Below are 18,394 nucleotides of genomic sequence, written 5' to 3' on the forward strand. Positions count from 1 at the left end.
AAGTCATTATTGGGAAATGTTAAAGGGACATGAAACACAATTTTTTTTCCTTTCATGATTAAGATAGAACATGTGATTTTAAACAACTTTCCAATTTACTTCTATTATCTAATTTGTTTTGTTCTTTTGGTATCCCTTGTTGAAAAGGATATCTAGGTAGGCTCAGGAGAAAGACATTGGTGGCTGCACATATATACCTCATTGTTGGCTCACCTATTTGTTCAGCTAGCTCTCAATAGTGCATTAGAGCTTCTTCAACAAAGGATAACAAGAGAATAATGTAAATTGCAAATTTGTTTAAAATTGCATTCTCTGTCTTAATCATGAAATAAAAATGTTGGGCTTAATGTCCCTTTAAGTAGACACAAATACATTTTGAAATTTATTCTTGAACTTTACATCTTACAGTCTCCATAAAAGAACATATCTTTAACACTCTCTCTATATGTTTTAGTTGATAAATAATATTTTAATTCCCTTCTTCCAAAACTGTCTGTTTTGAAGACCAAAGATGTTTGAATTGCTTTGACTTTGAGACAGTTAGAGACGTCAATCCAGCTATTAATCCTGCGAAAATAGTAGTATTTAATACTAAATAAAAGGCATTTTTCTTCTTCAAAATAATTACTTTTCTTTGGGAAGATGAAAGAAAAAACTATAATTGCAAAATATAAATTGCTAAGCAACTTTTTTTAAAAAATCTGTCACAAAAAATAATAGATTATAATATACACATCTGAAATTCAGTTATCTGTAAAATATTTCTATAAAACGAGTAATTTTACAATATTTTTTCGTGATTGTCATTAAAATATATCTGTAAAATTTTGGTTGATGATTTGCCTAATTTCTTTTTTTATTAAACACATTTTGTGTACTCTTCAATTTTCACCTCTTTTCTGTCTTTTGTTTCTCACTTACAGGGACAGTATAGTCAGAATTTAACTTTCATGATATGGAAAAAGCATGTTTTTAACAACTTTCCTATTTACATCTATTATCAAATTTCCTTCATTCTTTTGGAATGCTTTGTGGGGATTGGTGGCTGCACATTTAAGTCTCTTGTCATTGGCTCACCATATGTGTTTTAGTTAGTACACAGTAGTGCATTGCTGCTCCTGAGTCTACGTAGGTTTTCTCTTCATCAAAGAAAACTAGGCGTGTGCATTTGGAGGTTTCGGATACCTCCGAATACGGAAGAATACACATTTTTACTTGTGAAACAGCAACTCCCTAACATCGGTGCCAAACCAGATTTTTGTGTGTTGCTGTTTCACAAGTATAAATTTGGCTCAGAAAATAGACCACCGGCACAAAGGTCGCCTTCTTCGGTATTCTGAGGTATCCAAAAACCCTGAATGCACAAGTCTAAAGGAACAAAGCTAATTTGATAATATAAAAATTGGATTGTTCTTTAAAATTGCATGTTTTATTCTGAATCATTTTAATTTTGACTTTACTGTCCCTTTAAGTTGCTTCCACATTAGTCTTCTATTTTATCCTTTTATTTAAAGGGCCATGATACCCAAATGTTGAAACACTTGAAAGTGATGCAGCATAGCTGTAAAAAGCTGACTAGAAAATATCACCTGAACATCTCTATGTAAAAAAAAAAAAAAAAAAAGATATTTTACCTCAAAAATTCCTCAGTAGCCACATCCCATTGTAAAATACTTCTAAGCAGCAAATCAGTATGTCTGTCCCGGGACAGGCAAAGGAGCGAGCTTTGTGCACTCTCATCTTATTTCCCTATTTAGTTTAAGGAAGTTTACTATGAAATCTCATGAGGGTTAAGTGAAATCTCATGAGATCACAGTAAAAGAGTTCATGACCTCAGCACTGTTGATGCTGATTGGCTGCTGTTCATTTCTTCATTATTTTTTATATTTTTTACTTGCAGCTGGGCAGCAGCTGAACTATAACGTTTTACACAGCACTTACTCTGGTGAGCTGAGGTAAAATATTTTTATTTTTTACATAGAGATGCTCAGGTGATATTTTCCTGTCAGCTTTTTAGTTATACTGCATCAGTTTCAAGAGATTTAGCATATGAGTATTATGTCCCTTTAATCTATTGTTGCTCTGTTTACATCACTTTTCTGTCTCAGTATCTTCCATGTCTTTCACCTGTCTATTAATATCTAACCCTCTGCCTGACATTCCCTATTTGCCTCTAGGTTCAGTTACCAGGTATGAAGTGGGTGGATAATCACAAGCCCGTGTTTAGTGTGGAACTGGTCGCTGCATCTTCAGTGCACACACAGGTCTGTATACAACATACATTGTAAGAGCAGAAATAACTCACAAGCCAAACAAGTTCAACTGTTTAGTTGCCATCCATAATTTATACTGAAACATTTGTCAGATTGATAGCAACACTTGATTTCAGTTACAGGGGCCATATTATCATTATTATTGCTTATTTATAAAGCAGCACCAAACTCTGGAACACTGGGTATGAATGTTGGGGAATATAAGTTACATAAGGGCGTTATTTTCCTTCGGAAAGAGGGTATTTTAAAGGAAAAAAAGAATATATATATATATATATATATATATATATATATATATATATACAGTATGTGTGCGTGTGTAGAAACCCCTTTATCCAAACTGCTTGGGACCTGAAACGATTTGCATTTTAGAATAGTTTTGATAATGCACCACTTCACCCAGACAATGTGTTGCAATTACAAATGTTTAGGCATTCTCATGTTTATTTCTTTTGTTTGTATTGGTATGGCACAAAAAAAGTGGAGAGAAAAAAAGCCAAATCTGACACATTCCACAAAAAACAAATTGACTGGACAAAATTATTGGCACCCTTAATTTAATATTTGGTAGCAAACCCCTTGGAAAAAATAACTGAAATAAATTGCTTCCTGTAACCATCAATGAGTTTCTTACACCTTTCTACTGGAATTTTTGACCACTCTTGTTTCGCCAACTGCTCCAGGTCTCTCAGATTGGAAGGGTTCCTTTTCCCAACTGCTGTTTTGAGATCTCTCTACAGGTGCTCTATAGGATTGAGATCTGGACTCATTGCTGGCCAGTTCAGTACTCTCCAGTGCTTTGTCTTAAACCATTTCTGGGTGCTTTTTGACGCGTGCATTGGGTCATTGTCCTGCTGTAAGACCCATTACCTCTGACAGAGACTCAACTTTCTGACACTGGGCCCAACATTGCACCACAGAATTATTTGGTAAACTTCAGATTTCATAATGCCATGCACACAGTCAAGACATCCTGTGCCTGAAGCAGCAAAGAAACCCCAAAACATCAGTGAACCTCCACCATGTTTGACTGTAGGGACTGTGTTCTTTTCTTTAAAAGCCTCATTTCTTTTTCTGAAAACAGTAAAATGAGGGGCTTTACCAAAAAGCTGTAATTTTGTTTCGTCTGTCCACAGCACATTCTCCCAAAAGGATTTTGGCTTCCTCAGGAAAGTTTTGGCAATCTTTAATCTGACTTTTTATGTTTCTGTGTCAGCTGGGTCTCCTACCATAGAATTACTTTTCTTTCATGTAATTGGCAAGAGTCCATGAGCTAGTGACGTATGGGATATACAATCCTACCAGGAGGGGCAAAGTTTCCCAAACCTTAAAATGCCTATAAATACACCCCTCACCACACCCACAATTCAGTTTTACAAACTTTGCCTCCTATGGAGGTGGTGAAGTAAGTTTGTGCTAGATTTCTATGTTTATATGCGCTTCTCAGCATGTTGAAGCCCAGTTCCTCTCAGAGTGCAGTGAATGACAGAGGGATGTGAAGGGAGTATCACCTATTGAATACAATGGTCTTCCTAAAGGGGATCTATTTCATAGGTTCTCTGTTATCGGTCGTAGAGATTCTACTCCTACCTCCCTTTTCAGATCGACGATATACTCTTATATACCATTACCTCTTCTGATTCTCGTTTCAGTACTGGTTTTGGCTATCTACTTAATGTAGATGAGTGTCTTTTGGTAAGTATGTTTCTTTTATTTAAGACACTCACAGCTATGGTTTGGCACTTTATGTTTAAAGTTCTAAATATATGTTTCTACTTATATTTGCCATGATTCAGGTTTATCAGTATATTTCCTTTTTGCAGAATGTTTCATATTTGGGAAATGCATTTAAAAAAAAATAGGCTTGCGAGACCGCTATCATTTATTGCGTCATTCTTGGTGCAAGACTTTTTTGGCGCGAGAATTACGTTTTGTTGACATAATTTCATCATTTCCGGCGTCTTAGTTGGCGCCAAGTTTTTTCACGAGGTTGCGTCATCTATGACGCTCGTGTTAGTTGCAGACGTTTTTAGCGGCAAAACATTTTTTGTCAGTTGTGGGCATCATACTTGGCGCCAAACTTTTTGACATTATTTAAGACTTCATTTCTTTTTGCTTCTGGTTTCCAGAGGCCTATTTTGTTTGCATTTCTTTCCCATTCCTGAAACTGTCATATAAGGAAATTGATATTTTGCTTGTTCCTGTATCAGAAAACACTGTTGGATTCCTGCTGACTGATATCAGTCCTACCAAAGCTAAGTTCATTTCTCCAACATAGGTGTGTCCGGTCCACGGCGTCATCCTTACTTGTGGGATATTCTCTTCCCCAACAGGAAATGGCAAAGAGCCCAGCAAAGCTGGTCACATGATCCCTCCTAGGCTCCGCCTACCCCAAGTCATTCTCTTTGCCGTTGTACAGGCAACATCTCCACGGAGATGGCTTAGAGTTTTTTAGTGTTTAACTGTAGTTTTTATTATTCAATCAAGAGTTTGTTATTTTAAAATAGTGCTGGTATGTACTATTTACTCTGAAACAGAAAAGAGATGAAGATTTCTGTTTGTAAGAGGAAAATGATTTTAGCAACCGTTACTAAAATCCATGGCTGTTCCACACAGGACTGTTGAGAGGAATTAACTTCAGTTGGGGGAACAGTGAGCAGTCTTTTGCTGCTTGAGGTATGACACATTCTAACAAGACGATGTAATGCTGGAAGCTGTCATTTTCCCTATGGGATCCGGTAAGCCATGTTTATTCAGAAAGTAAATAAGGGCTTCACAAGGGCTTATTAAGACTGTAGACTTTTTCTGGGCTAAATCGATTCATATATTACACATATTTAGCCTTGAGGAATCATTTAATCTGGGTATTTTGGTAAAATAATATCGTCAGGCACTGTTTTAGACACCTTATTCTTTAGGGGCTTTCCCTAATCATAGGCAGAGCCTCATTTTCGCGCCGGTATTGCGCACTTGTTTTTGAGAGGCATGACATGCAGTCGCATGTGTGAGGAGCTCTGATACATAGAAAAGACTTTCTGAAGGCATCATTTGGTATCGTATTCCCCTTTGGGCTTGGTTGGGTCTCAGCAAAGCAGATACCAGGGACTGTAAAGGGGTTAAAGTTAAAAACGGCTCCGGTTCCGTTATTTTAAGGGTTAAAGCTTCCAAATTTGGTGTGCAATACTTTTAAGGCTTTAAGACACTGTGGTGAAATTTTGGTGAATTTTGAACAATTCCTTCATACTTTTTCGCAATTGCAGTAATAAAGTGTGTTCAGTTTAAAATTTAAAGTGACAGTAACGGTTTAATTTTAAAACGTTTTTTGTACTTTGTTATCAAGTTTATGCCTGTTTAACATGTCTGAACTACCAGATAGACTGTGTTCTGAATGTGGGGAAGCCAGGGTTCCTTCTCATTTAAATAAATGTGATTTATGTGACACTGAAAATGATGCCCAAGATGATTCCTCAAGTGAGGGGAGTAAGCATGGTACTGCATCATTCCCTCCTTCGTCTACACGAGTCTTGCCCACTCAGGAGGCCCCTAGTACATCTAGCGCGCCAATACTCCTTACTATGCAACAATTAACGGCTGTAATGGATAATTCTATCAAAAACATTTTAGCCAAAATGCCCACTTATCAGCGTAAGCGCGACTGCTCTGTTTTAGATACTGAAGAGCATGAGGACGCTGATGATAATGGTTCTGAAATGCCCCTACACCAGTCTGAGGGGGCCAGGGAGGTTTTGTCTGAGGGAGAAATTTCAGATTCAGGGAAAATTTCTCAACAAGCTGAACCCGATGTGATTACATTTAAATTTAAGTTGGAACATCTCCGCGCTCTGCTTAAGGAGGTATTATCCACTCTGGATGATTGTGAGAATTTGATCATCCCAGAGAAACTATGTAAAATGGACAAGTTCCTAGAGGTCCCGGGGCTCCCAGAAGCTTTTCCTATACCCAAGCGGGTGGCGGACATTGTAAATAAAGAATGGGAAAGGCCCGGTATACCTTTCGTCCCTCCCCCCATATTTAAAAAATTGTTTCCTATGGTCGACCCCAGAAAGGACTTATGGCAGACAGTCCCCAAGGTCGAGGGAGCGGTTTCTACTTTAAACAAACGCACCACTATACCCATAGAAGATAGTTGTGCTTTCAAAGATCCTATGGATAAAAAATTAGAAGGTTTGCTTAAAAAGATGTTTGTTCAGCAAGGTTACCTTCTACAACCAATTTCATGCATTGTCCCTGTCACTACAGCCGCGTGTTTCTGGTTCGATGAACTAGTAAAGGCGATCGATAGTGATTCTCCTCCTTATGAGGAGATTATGGACAGAATCCGTGCTCTCAAATTGGCTAATTCTTTCACCCTAGACGCCACTTTGCAATTGGCTAGGTTAGCGGCGAAAAATTCTGGGTTTGCTATTGTGGCGCGCAGAGCGCTTTGGTTGAAATCTTGGTCAGCGGATGCGTCTTCCAAGAACAAACTACTTAACATTCCTTTCAAGGGGAAAACGCTGTTTGGCCCTGACTTGAAAGAGATTATCTCTGATATCACTGGGGGTAAGGGCCACGCCCTTCCTCAGGATAGGTCTTTCAAGGCCAAAAATAAACCTAATTTTCGTCCCTTTCATAGAAACGGACCAGCCCCAAGTGCTACGTCCTCTAAGCAAGAGGGTAATACTTCTCAAGCCAAGCCAGCCTGGAGACCAATGCAAGGCTGGAACAAGGGAAAGCAGGCCAAGAAACCTGCCACTGCTACCAAGACAGCATGAAATGTTGGCCCCCGATCCGGGACCGGATCTGGTGGGGGGCAGACTCTCTCTCTTCGCTCAGGCTTGGGCAAGAGATGTTCTGGATCCTTGGGCACTAGAAATAGTCTCCCAAGGTTATCTTCTGGAATTCAAGGGGCTTCCCCCAAGGGGGAGGTTCCACAGGTCTCAATTGTCTTCAGACCACATAAAAAGACAGGCATTCTTACATTGTGAAGAAGACCTGCTAAAAATGGGAGTGATTCATCCTGTTCCATTAGGAGAACAAGGGATGGGGTTCTACTCCAATCTGTTCATAGTTCCCAAAAAAGAGGGAACGTTCAGACCAATCTTAGATCTCAAGATCTTAAACAAGTTTCTCAAGGTTCCATCGTTCAAGATGGAAACCATTCGAACAATTCTTCCTTCCATCCAGGAAGGTCAATTCATGACCACGGTGGATTTAAAGGATGCGTATCTACATATTCCTATCCACAAGGAACATCATCGGTTCCTAAGGTTCGCATTCCTGGACAAGCATTACCAGTTCGTGGCGCTTCCTTTCGGATTAGCCACTGCTCCAAGGATTTTCACAAAGGTACTAGGGTCCCTTCTAGCGGTGCTAAGACCAAGGGGCATTGCAGTAGTACCTTACTTGGACGACATTCTGATCCAAGCGTCGTCCCTTCCTCAAGCAAAGGCTCACACGGACATAGTCCTGGCCTTTCTCAGATCTCACGGATGGAAAGTGAACGTGGAAAAGAGTTCTCTATCTCCGTCGACAAGGGTTCCCTTCTTGGGAACAATAATAGACTCCTTAGAAATGAGGATTTTTCTGACAGAGGCCAGAAAAACAAAACTTCTAAACTCTTGTCGGACACTTCATTCCGTTCCTCTTCCTTCCATAGCGCAGTGCATGGAAGTAATAGGTTTGATGGTAGCGGCAATGGACATAGTTCCTTTTGCGCGCATTCATCTAAGACCATTACAACTGTGCATGCTCAGTCAGTGGAATGGGGACTATACAGACTTGTCTCCGAAGATACAAGTAAATCAGAGGACCAGAGACTCACTCCGTTGGTGGCTGTCCCTGGACAACCTGTCACAAGGGATGACCTTCCGCAGACCAGAGTGGGTCATTGTCACGACCGACGCCAGTCTGATGGGCTGGGGCGCGGTCTGGGGATCCCTGAAAGCTCAGGGTCTTTGGTCTCGGGAAGAATCTCTTCTACCGATAAATATTCTGGAACTGAGAGCGATATTCAATGCTCTCAAGGCTTGGCCTCAGCTAGCGAAGGCCAAGTTCATACGGTTTCAATCAGACAACATGACGACTGTTGCGTACATCAACCATCAGGGGGGAACAAGGAGTTCCCTGGCGATGGAAGAAGTGACCAAAATCATTCAATGGGCGGAGACTCGCTCCTGCCACCTGTCTGCAATCCACATCCCAGGAGTGGAAAATTGGGAAGCGGATTTTCTGAGTCGTCAGACATTGCATCCGGGGGAGTGGGAACTCCATCCGGAAATCTTTGCCCAAATCACTCAACTGTGGGGCATTCCAGACATGGATCTGATGGCCTCTCGTCAGAACTTCAAGGTTCCTTGCTACGGGTCCAGATCCAGGGATCCCAAGGCGACTCTAGTAGATGCACTAGTAGCACCTTGGACCTTCAAACTAGCTTATGTATTCCCGCCGTTTCCTCTCATCCCCAGGCTGGTAGCCAGGATCCATCAGGAGAGGGCGTCTGTGATCTTGATAGCTCCTGCGTGGCCACGCAGGACTTGGTATGCAGATCTGGTGAATATGTCATCGGCTCCACCATGGAAGCTACCTTTGAGACGAGACCTTCTTGTTCAAGGTCCGTTCGAACATCCGAATCTGGTCTCACTCCAGCTGACTGCTTGGAGATTGAACGCTTGATTTTATCAAAACGAGGGTTCTCAGATTCTGTTATTGATACTCTTGTTCAGGCCAGAAAGCCTGTAACTAGAAAAATTTACCACAAAATATGGAAAAAATATATCTGTTGGTGTGAATCTAAAGGATTCCCCTGGGACAAGGTAAATATTCCTAAGATTCTATCCTTTCTCCAAGAAGGATTGGAGAAAGGATTATCTGCAAGTTCCTTGAAGGGACAGATTTCTGCCTTGTCTGTGTTACTTCACAAAAAGCTGGCAGCTGTGCCAGATGTTCAAGCCTTTGTTCAGGCTCTGGTTAGAATCAAGCCTGTTTACAAACCTTTGACTCCTCCTTGGAGTCTCAACTTAGTTCTTTCAGTTCTTCAGGGGGTTCCGTTTGAACCCTTACATTCCGTTGATATTAAGTTATTATCTTGGAAAGTTTTGTTTTTGGTTGCAATTTCTTCTGCTAGAAGAGTTTCAGAATTATCTGCTCTGCAGTGTTCTCCTCCTTATCTGGTGTTCCATGCAGATAAGGTGGTTTTACGTACTAAACCTGGTTTTCTTCCAAAAGTTGTTTCTAACAAAAACATTAACCAGGAGATAGTCGTGCCTTCTTTGTGTCCGAAACCAGTTTCGAAGAAGGAACGTTTGTTGCACAATTTGGATGTTGTTCGCGCTCTAAAATTCTATTTAGATGCTACAAAGGATTTTAGACAAACATCTTCCTTGTTTGTTGTTTATTCTGGTAAAAGGAGAGGTCAAAAAGCAACTTCTACCTCTCTCTCTTTTTGGATTAAAAGCATCATCAGATTGGCTTACGAGACTGCCGGACGGCAGCCTCCTGAAAGAATCACAGCTCATTCCACTAGGGCTGTGGCTTCCACATGGGCCTTCAAGAACGAGGCTTCTGTTGATCAGATATGTAGGGCAGCGACTTGGTCTTCACTGCACACTTTTACCAAATTTTACAAGTTTGATACTTTTGCTTCTTCTGAGGCTGTTTTTGGGAGAAAGGTTTTGCAAGCCGTGGTGCCTTCCATTTAGGTGACCTGATTTGCTCCCTCCCTTCATCCGTGTCCTAAAGCTTTGGTATTGGTTCCCACAAGTAAGGATGACGCCGTGGACCGGACACACCTATGTTGGAGAAAACAGAATTTATGTTTACCTGATAAATTACTTTCTCCAACGGTGTGTCCGGTCCACGGCCCGCCCTGGTTTTTTAATCAGGTCTGATAATTTATTTTCTTTAACTACAGTCACCACGGTATCATATGGTTTCTCCTATGCAAATATTCCTCCTTAACGTCGGTCGAATGACTGGGGTAGGCGAAGCCTAGGAGGGATCATGTGACCAGCTTTGCTGGGCTCTTTGCCATTTCCTGTTGGGGAAGAGAATATCCCACAAGTAAGGATGACGCCGTGGACCGGACACACCGTTGGAGAAAGTAATTTATCAGGTAAACATAAATTCTGTTTTTAATGTTATGAATTTTATCTTTAGCTGTGGTTTGTAATAAGTTATCATGATAAACTTTTACATGCAGAGAAAATGTTCATCAGTATTAATGCATTGTCTATTGCTATTCTTTTAACATCTAAATGTACAAGAAATACCTAGGAATTTATAAGAATTTTTTTCTGATTCTATTTTGAAGGCTTTGTCTGCCATTCTGCCTTCTAATAAAATGTAAAGGCCTTTTTTATACTTCTTATTTAGTTGATAAATTTTCAAATGACCGACAACATACTGAATTATCCTTCTCTGTTGAGGATTTATCTGATTCAGAAGATCCTTCTTCAGATATTGACACTAACAAATCTACTTTTTTATTTTATTGGAGTACATTTGTTCTTTGTTGTTAACATTTAGATTCTGTTTGTTAACCACCTGTGGTTGCTTCAGAGGTTTTTTCCAGTTCCTAATACTAGGGAATGAAATAGGCCTGGTACTTCTTTTATTCCTTTTTTAAAAATTGTATTCTTCAGCTAGTTTGGAGTTTTGGGAAAAGATCTCCTAAGTTAATGGGGCTATCTCTACTCTTGCTAACATACTACTATTCCTATGGAAAATAGTATTTATTTTAAAGATCCTTTAGATGGAAAACTTGTATTTTATCTAAGGAAAAACGTATTTATTTTCAGGTCCTTTTCCTAGGCCTGCAACTTCTTTGGCTTATGTTGCAGCTGTTTCCTCTTTTTTGGTTGGAATCTTTAGCGCAACAAGTATCGGATTATAATTTGTTTAGCATTGCTAACTTGATTCAATATGCCATTTTTTTTATATTATCAAAATTGAGGTTAAATTCATGTTTTTAGCTATTTTAGCTAGAAGAACTTTGTGGCTTCAATTTTGGAATGCTGATTTGATTTCTAAATCCAGATTTCTATTTTCTTTCCTTTCAAGGTAATATATTATTTGTTTCAGTTGGATTCAATACTTTCAACTGTTACTGTGGGGAAGGGAGTTTTTTTTTTGCCTCAAGATTAAGTTCTAAGGGTAAAACTTAAGCTTATAACCATTTTTTGTTCTTAATAAGGAACATAAACCTAATTATTCCCCAAGTAATATGTTTCTATTTGGAAGCTTTCTTCAAAAATGGAATGAATTCATTCATTTAAGAGATCAAAGCCAGCCCCCAAATTCGCATGAAGGTGCAGCCCTTATTTCAGCTTAGCTGGTAGGGGGCAGATTAAGATTTTTTCTAAAGTTGTTTGGTTCAATTCGGTCCAAACTCCTTAGATTCAGAATTTTGTTTCTCAGGGGTACAGAATAGGATGCAGAGTAAATCCGCCTGTGAGAAGTCTTTTTCTCTCTCGCATATTCCAGCAATCCCAGTAAAGGCTCAGACTTTCCTGAAGTGTGTTTCAGACCTGGAGTTAACTGGGGTATTCATACCATTTCCGTTTCAGGAACGGGGTCTGGGGTTTTTATTCAGAACTATTCATTGTCCCAAAGAAAGAAAATCTTTTGTAAGAGTACCTTCTTTCAGAATGGTGATTATAAGGTCTATTCTGCCTTTGTTCAGTAAGGGCATTATTTGCCCACAATAGACTTACAGGATGCATATCTTCATATTCTGTTTCATTCCGATTATTTTAATTTTCTGAGATTCTCTTTTTTAGACAAGCATTACCATTTTGTTGCTGGTCTAGCAACAGCTCTAGGAATATTTTCAAAGGTTCTCATTGTTTCCTTTTTTGGACGATATCTTGGTACTTGCTCAGTCTATACGTTCTGCAGAATTTCATACGTTTCAAATTCTGTTCATTCAAAGACACGGTTGGAGGTTCATTTTATCAAGGAAGTTCCTTGATTCCTCAGATAACGGTCACCTTTTTTAGGTTTCCAGACAGATTGTGTCAATGTCTTTGTCTCTAACAGGCAAGAGACAATTTTTATTGGGTTCAGCTTGTTGGAACCTTCAGTCTCTATTTTTTCCTTCAATAGCTATTTGCATGGAAATTTTAGGTCTCATGACTGCAGTTTTTTATGCTGGATTTATGGTGCAGGGATTGTTCTAGGATATCACATTTAATATCCTTGAATCTCAATATTCAACTATCCCTGACTCGGTGGTTACATCACCATCGTATAGTTCTACGGGTCTCTTTGGTTCATCCAACCTGGATCGTGATCACAACAGATGTGAGTCTTTTAGGTTGGGAAGCTGTCTGGGGATCTCTGACAGCATAAGGGGTTTGGAAATCTCCAGAGGCGAGATTACCAATCAATAATTTGGAACTCCGTGCAATTCTCAGAGCTTTTCAGATTTGGCTTCTATTGAAGAGAGAGCCGTTTATTGGTTTTCAGACAGACAATGTCACGACTGTGGCGTATGTCAATCATCAGGGTGGGACTCACAGTCCTTAGGTTATGAAAGAAGTATCTCGGATACTTGTTTGGGCGGAATCCAACTCCTGTCTAATTTCTGCGGTCCATATCACAGGTATAGACAATTGGGAAATTGATTATTTCAGTCATCAGACCTTACATCCAGGAGAATGGTCTCTTCACCCACATGTGTTTTTTCAAATTGTTCAGATGTAGGGGCTTCCAGAAATAGTTCTGATGGCATCTGATCTAAACAAGATACTTCCCAGGTACCTATCCAGGTCCAGGGATCCTCAGGCGGAAACAGTGGATACATTGACACTTCCTTGGAGTTTTCAACCTGCCTATATTTTTCCGCCTCTAGTTCTTCTTCCAAGAGTGATTTTCAAAATCATCATGGAGCAATCGTTTGTGCTGCTGGTGGCTCCTGCATGGCCACACAGGTTTTGGTATGTGGATCTTGTTCAGATGTCCAGTTGCCAACCATGGCTACTTCCATTAAGGCCAGACCTTCTATCTCAAGGTTCGTTTTTTTCCATCAGTATTTCAAATCATTGAATTTGAAGGTATGGAAATTGAAAGCTTAGTGCTTAGTCATAGAGGTTTCTCTGACTCCGTGATTAATACTATGTTGCATGCTCGTAAATCTGTTTCTAGAAAGATTTATTATCAGGTTTGGAAGACTTACATTTCATGGTGCTCTTCTCATAAATTCTCTTGGCATTCTTTTAGAATTCCTAGAATTTTTTTCAGTTTCTTCAGGATGGTTTAGATAAGGGTTTGTCTGCAAGTTCCTTGAAGGACAAACTTCTGCTCTTTCTGTCTTATTCCACAGAAAATTACTAAACTCCCTGATATTCTTTGTTTTATACAGGCTTTGGTTCCTATCAAGCCTGTCATTAGATCAATTTCTCCTCCCTGGAGTCTTAATTTGGCTTTGAAGGCTTTACAGGCTCCTCAGTTTGAACCTATGCATTCTCTGGATATTATTTTGCTTTCTTGGAAAGTGTTGTTCCTTTTGGCCATCTTTTTTGCTAGAAGAGTTTCTGAATTATCTGCTCTTTCTTGTGAGTCTCCTTTTCTGATTTTTCATCAGGATAAGGCTGTTTTGCGGACTTCATTTAAATTTTTACCTAAGGTTGTGAATTCTAACAACATTAATAGAGAAATTGTTGTCCCTTCCTTGTGTCCTAATCCTAAGAATTCCCTAGAGAGATCTTTACATTCTTTGGATGTGGTAAGAGCTTTGAAATATTTGTTATCTTTTCTGGTTCTAGGAAAGGTCAGAAGGATTCTGCCTTTTCTTTGCAATTTTGGTTAAAGCCTTTTGATTCATCATGCTTATTTAGAGTCGGGTTAATCCCCGTCTCAGAGGATTACAGCTCATTCTACTAGGTCAGTTTCCACTTCCTGGGCTTTTAAGAATGAAGTTCTGTTGATCAGATTTGCAAAGCAACAACTTGGTCTTCTTTGCATACATTTACTAAATTCTACCATTTTGATGTTTTTTCTTCTTCAGAAGCAGTTTTTGGTAGAACAGTTCTTCAGGCAGTTGTTTCAGTTTGATTCTTCTGCTTATAATTTCAGTTTTTTTTCATTATAAGATTAAAACTTTTGATTTGGGTTGTGGATTATTTTTTTCAGCTGAATTGGCTGTCTTTATTTTATCCCTACCTCTCTAGTGACTCTTGCGTGGAGTTCCACATCTTGGGTATTTGCTATCCCATACGGCACTAGCTCATGGACTCTTGCCAATTACATGAAAGAAAACATAATTTATGTAAGAATTTACCTGATAAATTAATTTCTTTCATATTGGCAAGAGTCCATGAGACCCACCCTTTTTTATGGTGGTTATGATTTTTTTTTGTATAAAGCACAATTATTCCAATTCCTTGTTGATGCTTTTTACGCCTTTCTTTATCACCCCACTTCTTGGCTATTCGTTAAACTGAATTGTGGGTGTGGTGAGGGGTGTATTTATAGGCATTTTGAGGTTTGGGAAACTTTGCCCCTCCTGGTAGGATTGTATATCCCATACGTCACTAGCTCATGGACTCTTGCCAATATGAAAGAAATTAATTTATCAGGTAAATTCTTACATAAATGATGTTTTCATTCAGATAGCGACGTATAGTGTGAGCTGACACATTTGTACCCTGTGCCTGAAGGTCAGCTTGAATTTGTCTGGAAGTTGATTGAGGTTCTTTATCCACCATTCAAACAATATTTTTTCTCTTTCGTCCACGTCCAGGTCGATTAGCTACAGTGCCATGGTCTGTAAAATTCTTGAAAATATTGCGCACAGTAGACACAGGAACATTAAGATCTCTGGAGATGGACTTGTAACCTTGAGATTGTCCATGCTTTTCCACAATTTTTGTTCTCAAATCCTCAGACAATTCTTTGCTGCTTTTTCTCTTCTCCATGCTCAGTGTGGCACACAGAGACACACAACAGAAAGCTTGAGTAAATGTTTCACCATTTTAACTGGTTGCCGGTGTGATTTCTATATTGTCAGCACCTGTTAATTGATACAGGTGAGTTTAATTACAAATTACAGGAGTGTCACAAACTTGGAATGCAATTATTTCTTACAATTTTGAAAAGGTGCCAATAATTTTGTCCAGTCCATTTTTTGAGTTTTTTGAGTGTAATGTGTCAGATTTGGCTTTTTTTTTTCTCCACTTTTTTTGTGTCATAACAATACAAACAAAAGAAATAAACATGAGAATGCCTAAACATTTGTAATTGCATCATTTTTTTGGCCATGACTGTATGTATGTGTGTATGTAAATAAATAAATATATATATATATATATATATATATATATACTGTGTATGTATATATATATATATATATATATATATATATATATATATATATATGAAAAAATACAGATTAGCACTTAGGTGAACCAATCCAGCACTAGCTCATATAAGAGCAACATTTCAAATTATTAACCAGCATATAAAAAAATTCATAGGAGACCAAAGAGTTCAAGAAAAAGAGTGTATTTATTAAAAAAATTATATTTAAAAAAAAAACAACACACCAATATTTCAAAAACACACAAACAACTGTATATGTAAATATTAAAAATATATAGCTATCATGAGCAATCTTATTGGAGCAGGATTAAGAGGACAAACATAAATAAAGCAGTATATTGAAGGGTATCCCAAGAGATGCTTGCACCATCTAATATAAATTGAGCATCAATAATGTAGTCATATATATGTGTGTAGCATTGCACAAGGATGGTTAAAGCAGGTCAGTCCTGGTTAATAGGCAAGCAGGCGTTAATATGGCAGAGCATAAACAGGCAGAGAAAATCAGCAAGGAAGGTATAGTTAGTGAGTCCTAGAGTGATGACAGCAATAGGGGATATTACTCCTTGTAACTCACTGGACTCTTACAATCAATTCCGGGTCCTCCTAGAGGCGCCCCTCCGTTCATCCACTCACCGGGCTGATACACATCACCTAACAGGCAAATCCTCCACTTATAGCTGTAAAATGGATTCACCAGCTGCCGAGAGGTTGTGTTGAAATGCTACTGCTTAGCCGCTCAGGTTGACTCTGGATATTCCAAAAATAAAGTTGAGAGCTTAAAAGTCCCTCCAAATCTCCTCCATAAAGTTGCACGTAGCCTTCAAAGCAAGAGAGGGGGCGTGACTGTATAGTGCGTTTCACCCTTGTAATTCATGTAGGGCTTTCTTAAAAAAGAAAACCCTATGTGAATTACAAGGGTGAAACGCTCGTAGCGATATACAGTCACGCCCCTTCTCTTGCTTTGAAGGCTACGTGCAACTTTATGGAGGAGATTTGGAGGAACTATTAAGCTCTCAACTTTATGTTTGGGATATCCAGAGTCAACCTGAGCAGCTAAGCAACATCATTTCAACACAACCTCTCGGCAGCTGGTGAATCCATTTTGCAGCTATAAGTGGAGGATTTGCCTGTTAGGTGATGTGTATCAGCCCGGTGAGTGGATGAACGGAGGGGCGCCTCTAGGAGGACCCGGAATTGATTGTAAGGGTCCGGTGAGCTACAAGGAGTAATATCCCCTATTGCTGTCATCACTCTAGGAGGACTCACTAACTATACCTTCCTTGCTGATTTTCTCTGCCTATTTGTGCTCTGCCATATTAACGCCTGCTTGCCTATTAACCAGGACTGACCTGCTTTAACCATCCTTGTGCAATGCTGCACGCATATATATGACTGCATTATTGATGCTCAATTTATATTTAACGGTGCAAGCATCTCTTGGGATACCCTACCATACACTGGTTTATTTATGTTTGTCCTCTTAATCCTCCTCCAATAGGATTGCTCACGATAGCTATATATTTTTGATATTTACATATACACTTTTTGGTGTGTTTTTTAAATATTGGTGTGTTGTTTTTTTTAAATATAATTGGTTAATAAATACACTCTTTTGCTTGAACTCTTGGGTCTCCTGAATTTTTATGTGCTGGTTAATCATTTTAATTTTTGCTCTTATATGAGCAAGTGCTGGATTGGTTCACTTAAGTGCTAATCTGCATTTTTTCAATTTAATTATTTGTGAACCCCGTGCACTAAGGTGACCTGACAATATTGTTAGTTCAGGCCCCCTTTGTCTCGTGAGCCTTTCGTTATATCCAATGAGCTGGTTACACTTTTTATATATATATATATATATATATATTTATTTATTATTCTACCTTTATGTATGTGTTTGTATATAAATATATATGTGTGTGTGTATATATGTATATATATATATATATATATATGTGTGTGTGTATATATATATATATATATATATATATATATATATATATATACACACAACAGTTCCTACATTGAGCTCCTACTGTAGGGCCTGTATTTTAAATATAGTAAATCTACTCCAACTTACAAGTAATGTAAGGTGATACAATTTTGAATTATTTGACATTTAAGTGATATTCACACAGGGGTGTACTCACTTCTGCTGTATGTATGTATGTGTGTGTGGTGTGTGTGTGTGTGTGTATATATATATATATATATATATATATACATACACGTTGATTGGAGTAGCCATGTTAGTCCAGAGATTTAGATATCAAAATAACAAGAGTATTGCATTGAGCAATGATACTTTTTTATTGGACTAACTATACATTTATAAGTTGACTTGTTATTTTGATATATATATGTGTGTGTGTGTGTGTGTGTGTGTGAAAAAGTTATAGGCCGGTGTGAAAAAAATACTGTAAAGTATGAATGCTTTCAAAAATAGAAATACAAACTTGTAGCAGCAGCATATGCAAACATATATGTCCACAGCACATATATTAAGTGTTTCTTCTTTATTTATCCATAAACATAGCAAGATATGCAATATGCAACGTTTCAAGACTAGCTCTCATGCATGACTAAGAGCTTGTCTCGAAAAGTTGCATATTATGCTTTGTTTATGGATAAATAAAGAAGAAATACTTGTAATATATTTGCTGTGGACATATATGTTTTCAAAAATAGAAATGATAATCGTTTATTTTTATTAATTAACAAAATGGCAAGTTAATGAACAGAAGAAAAATCTAAATCAAATCAATATTTGGTTTGTCCACCCTTTGGCTTCCACTTTTTTT

At 38.5% G+C, this 18,394-nt stretch overlaps 1 protein-coding gene across 1 annotated transcript in view; it reads left to right on the top strand.

The window, feature by feature from the left end:
• The window catches only part of DOCK6 (dedicator of cytokinesis 6), a 360,578-nt gene that overhangs the window by 218,648 nt on the left and 123,536 nt on the right, over window positions 1–18,394 (top strand). Inside the window, 1 exon segment of the mRNA XM_053717880.1 lies at window positions 2,178–2,264. Coding sequence (XP_053573855.1) covers window positions 2,178–2,264 — 87 coding nt within the window.

Source organism: Bombina bombina, chromosome 6, assembly GCF_027579735.1.
Source record: "Bombina bombina isolate aBomBom1 chromosome 6, aBomBom1.pri, whole genome shotgun sequence".
Lineage (NCBI taxonomy): Eukaryota > Metazoa > Chordata > Amphibia > Anura > Bombinatoridae > Bombina > Bombina bombina.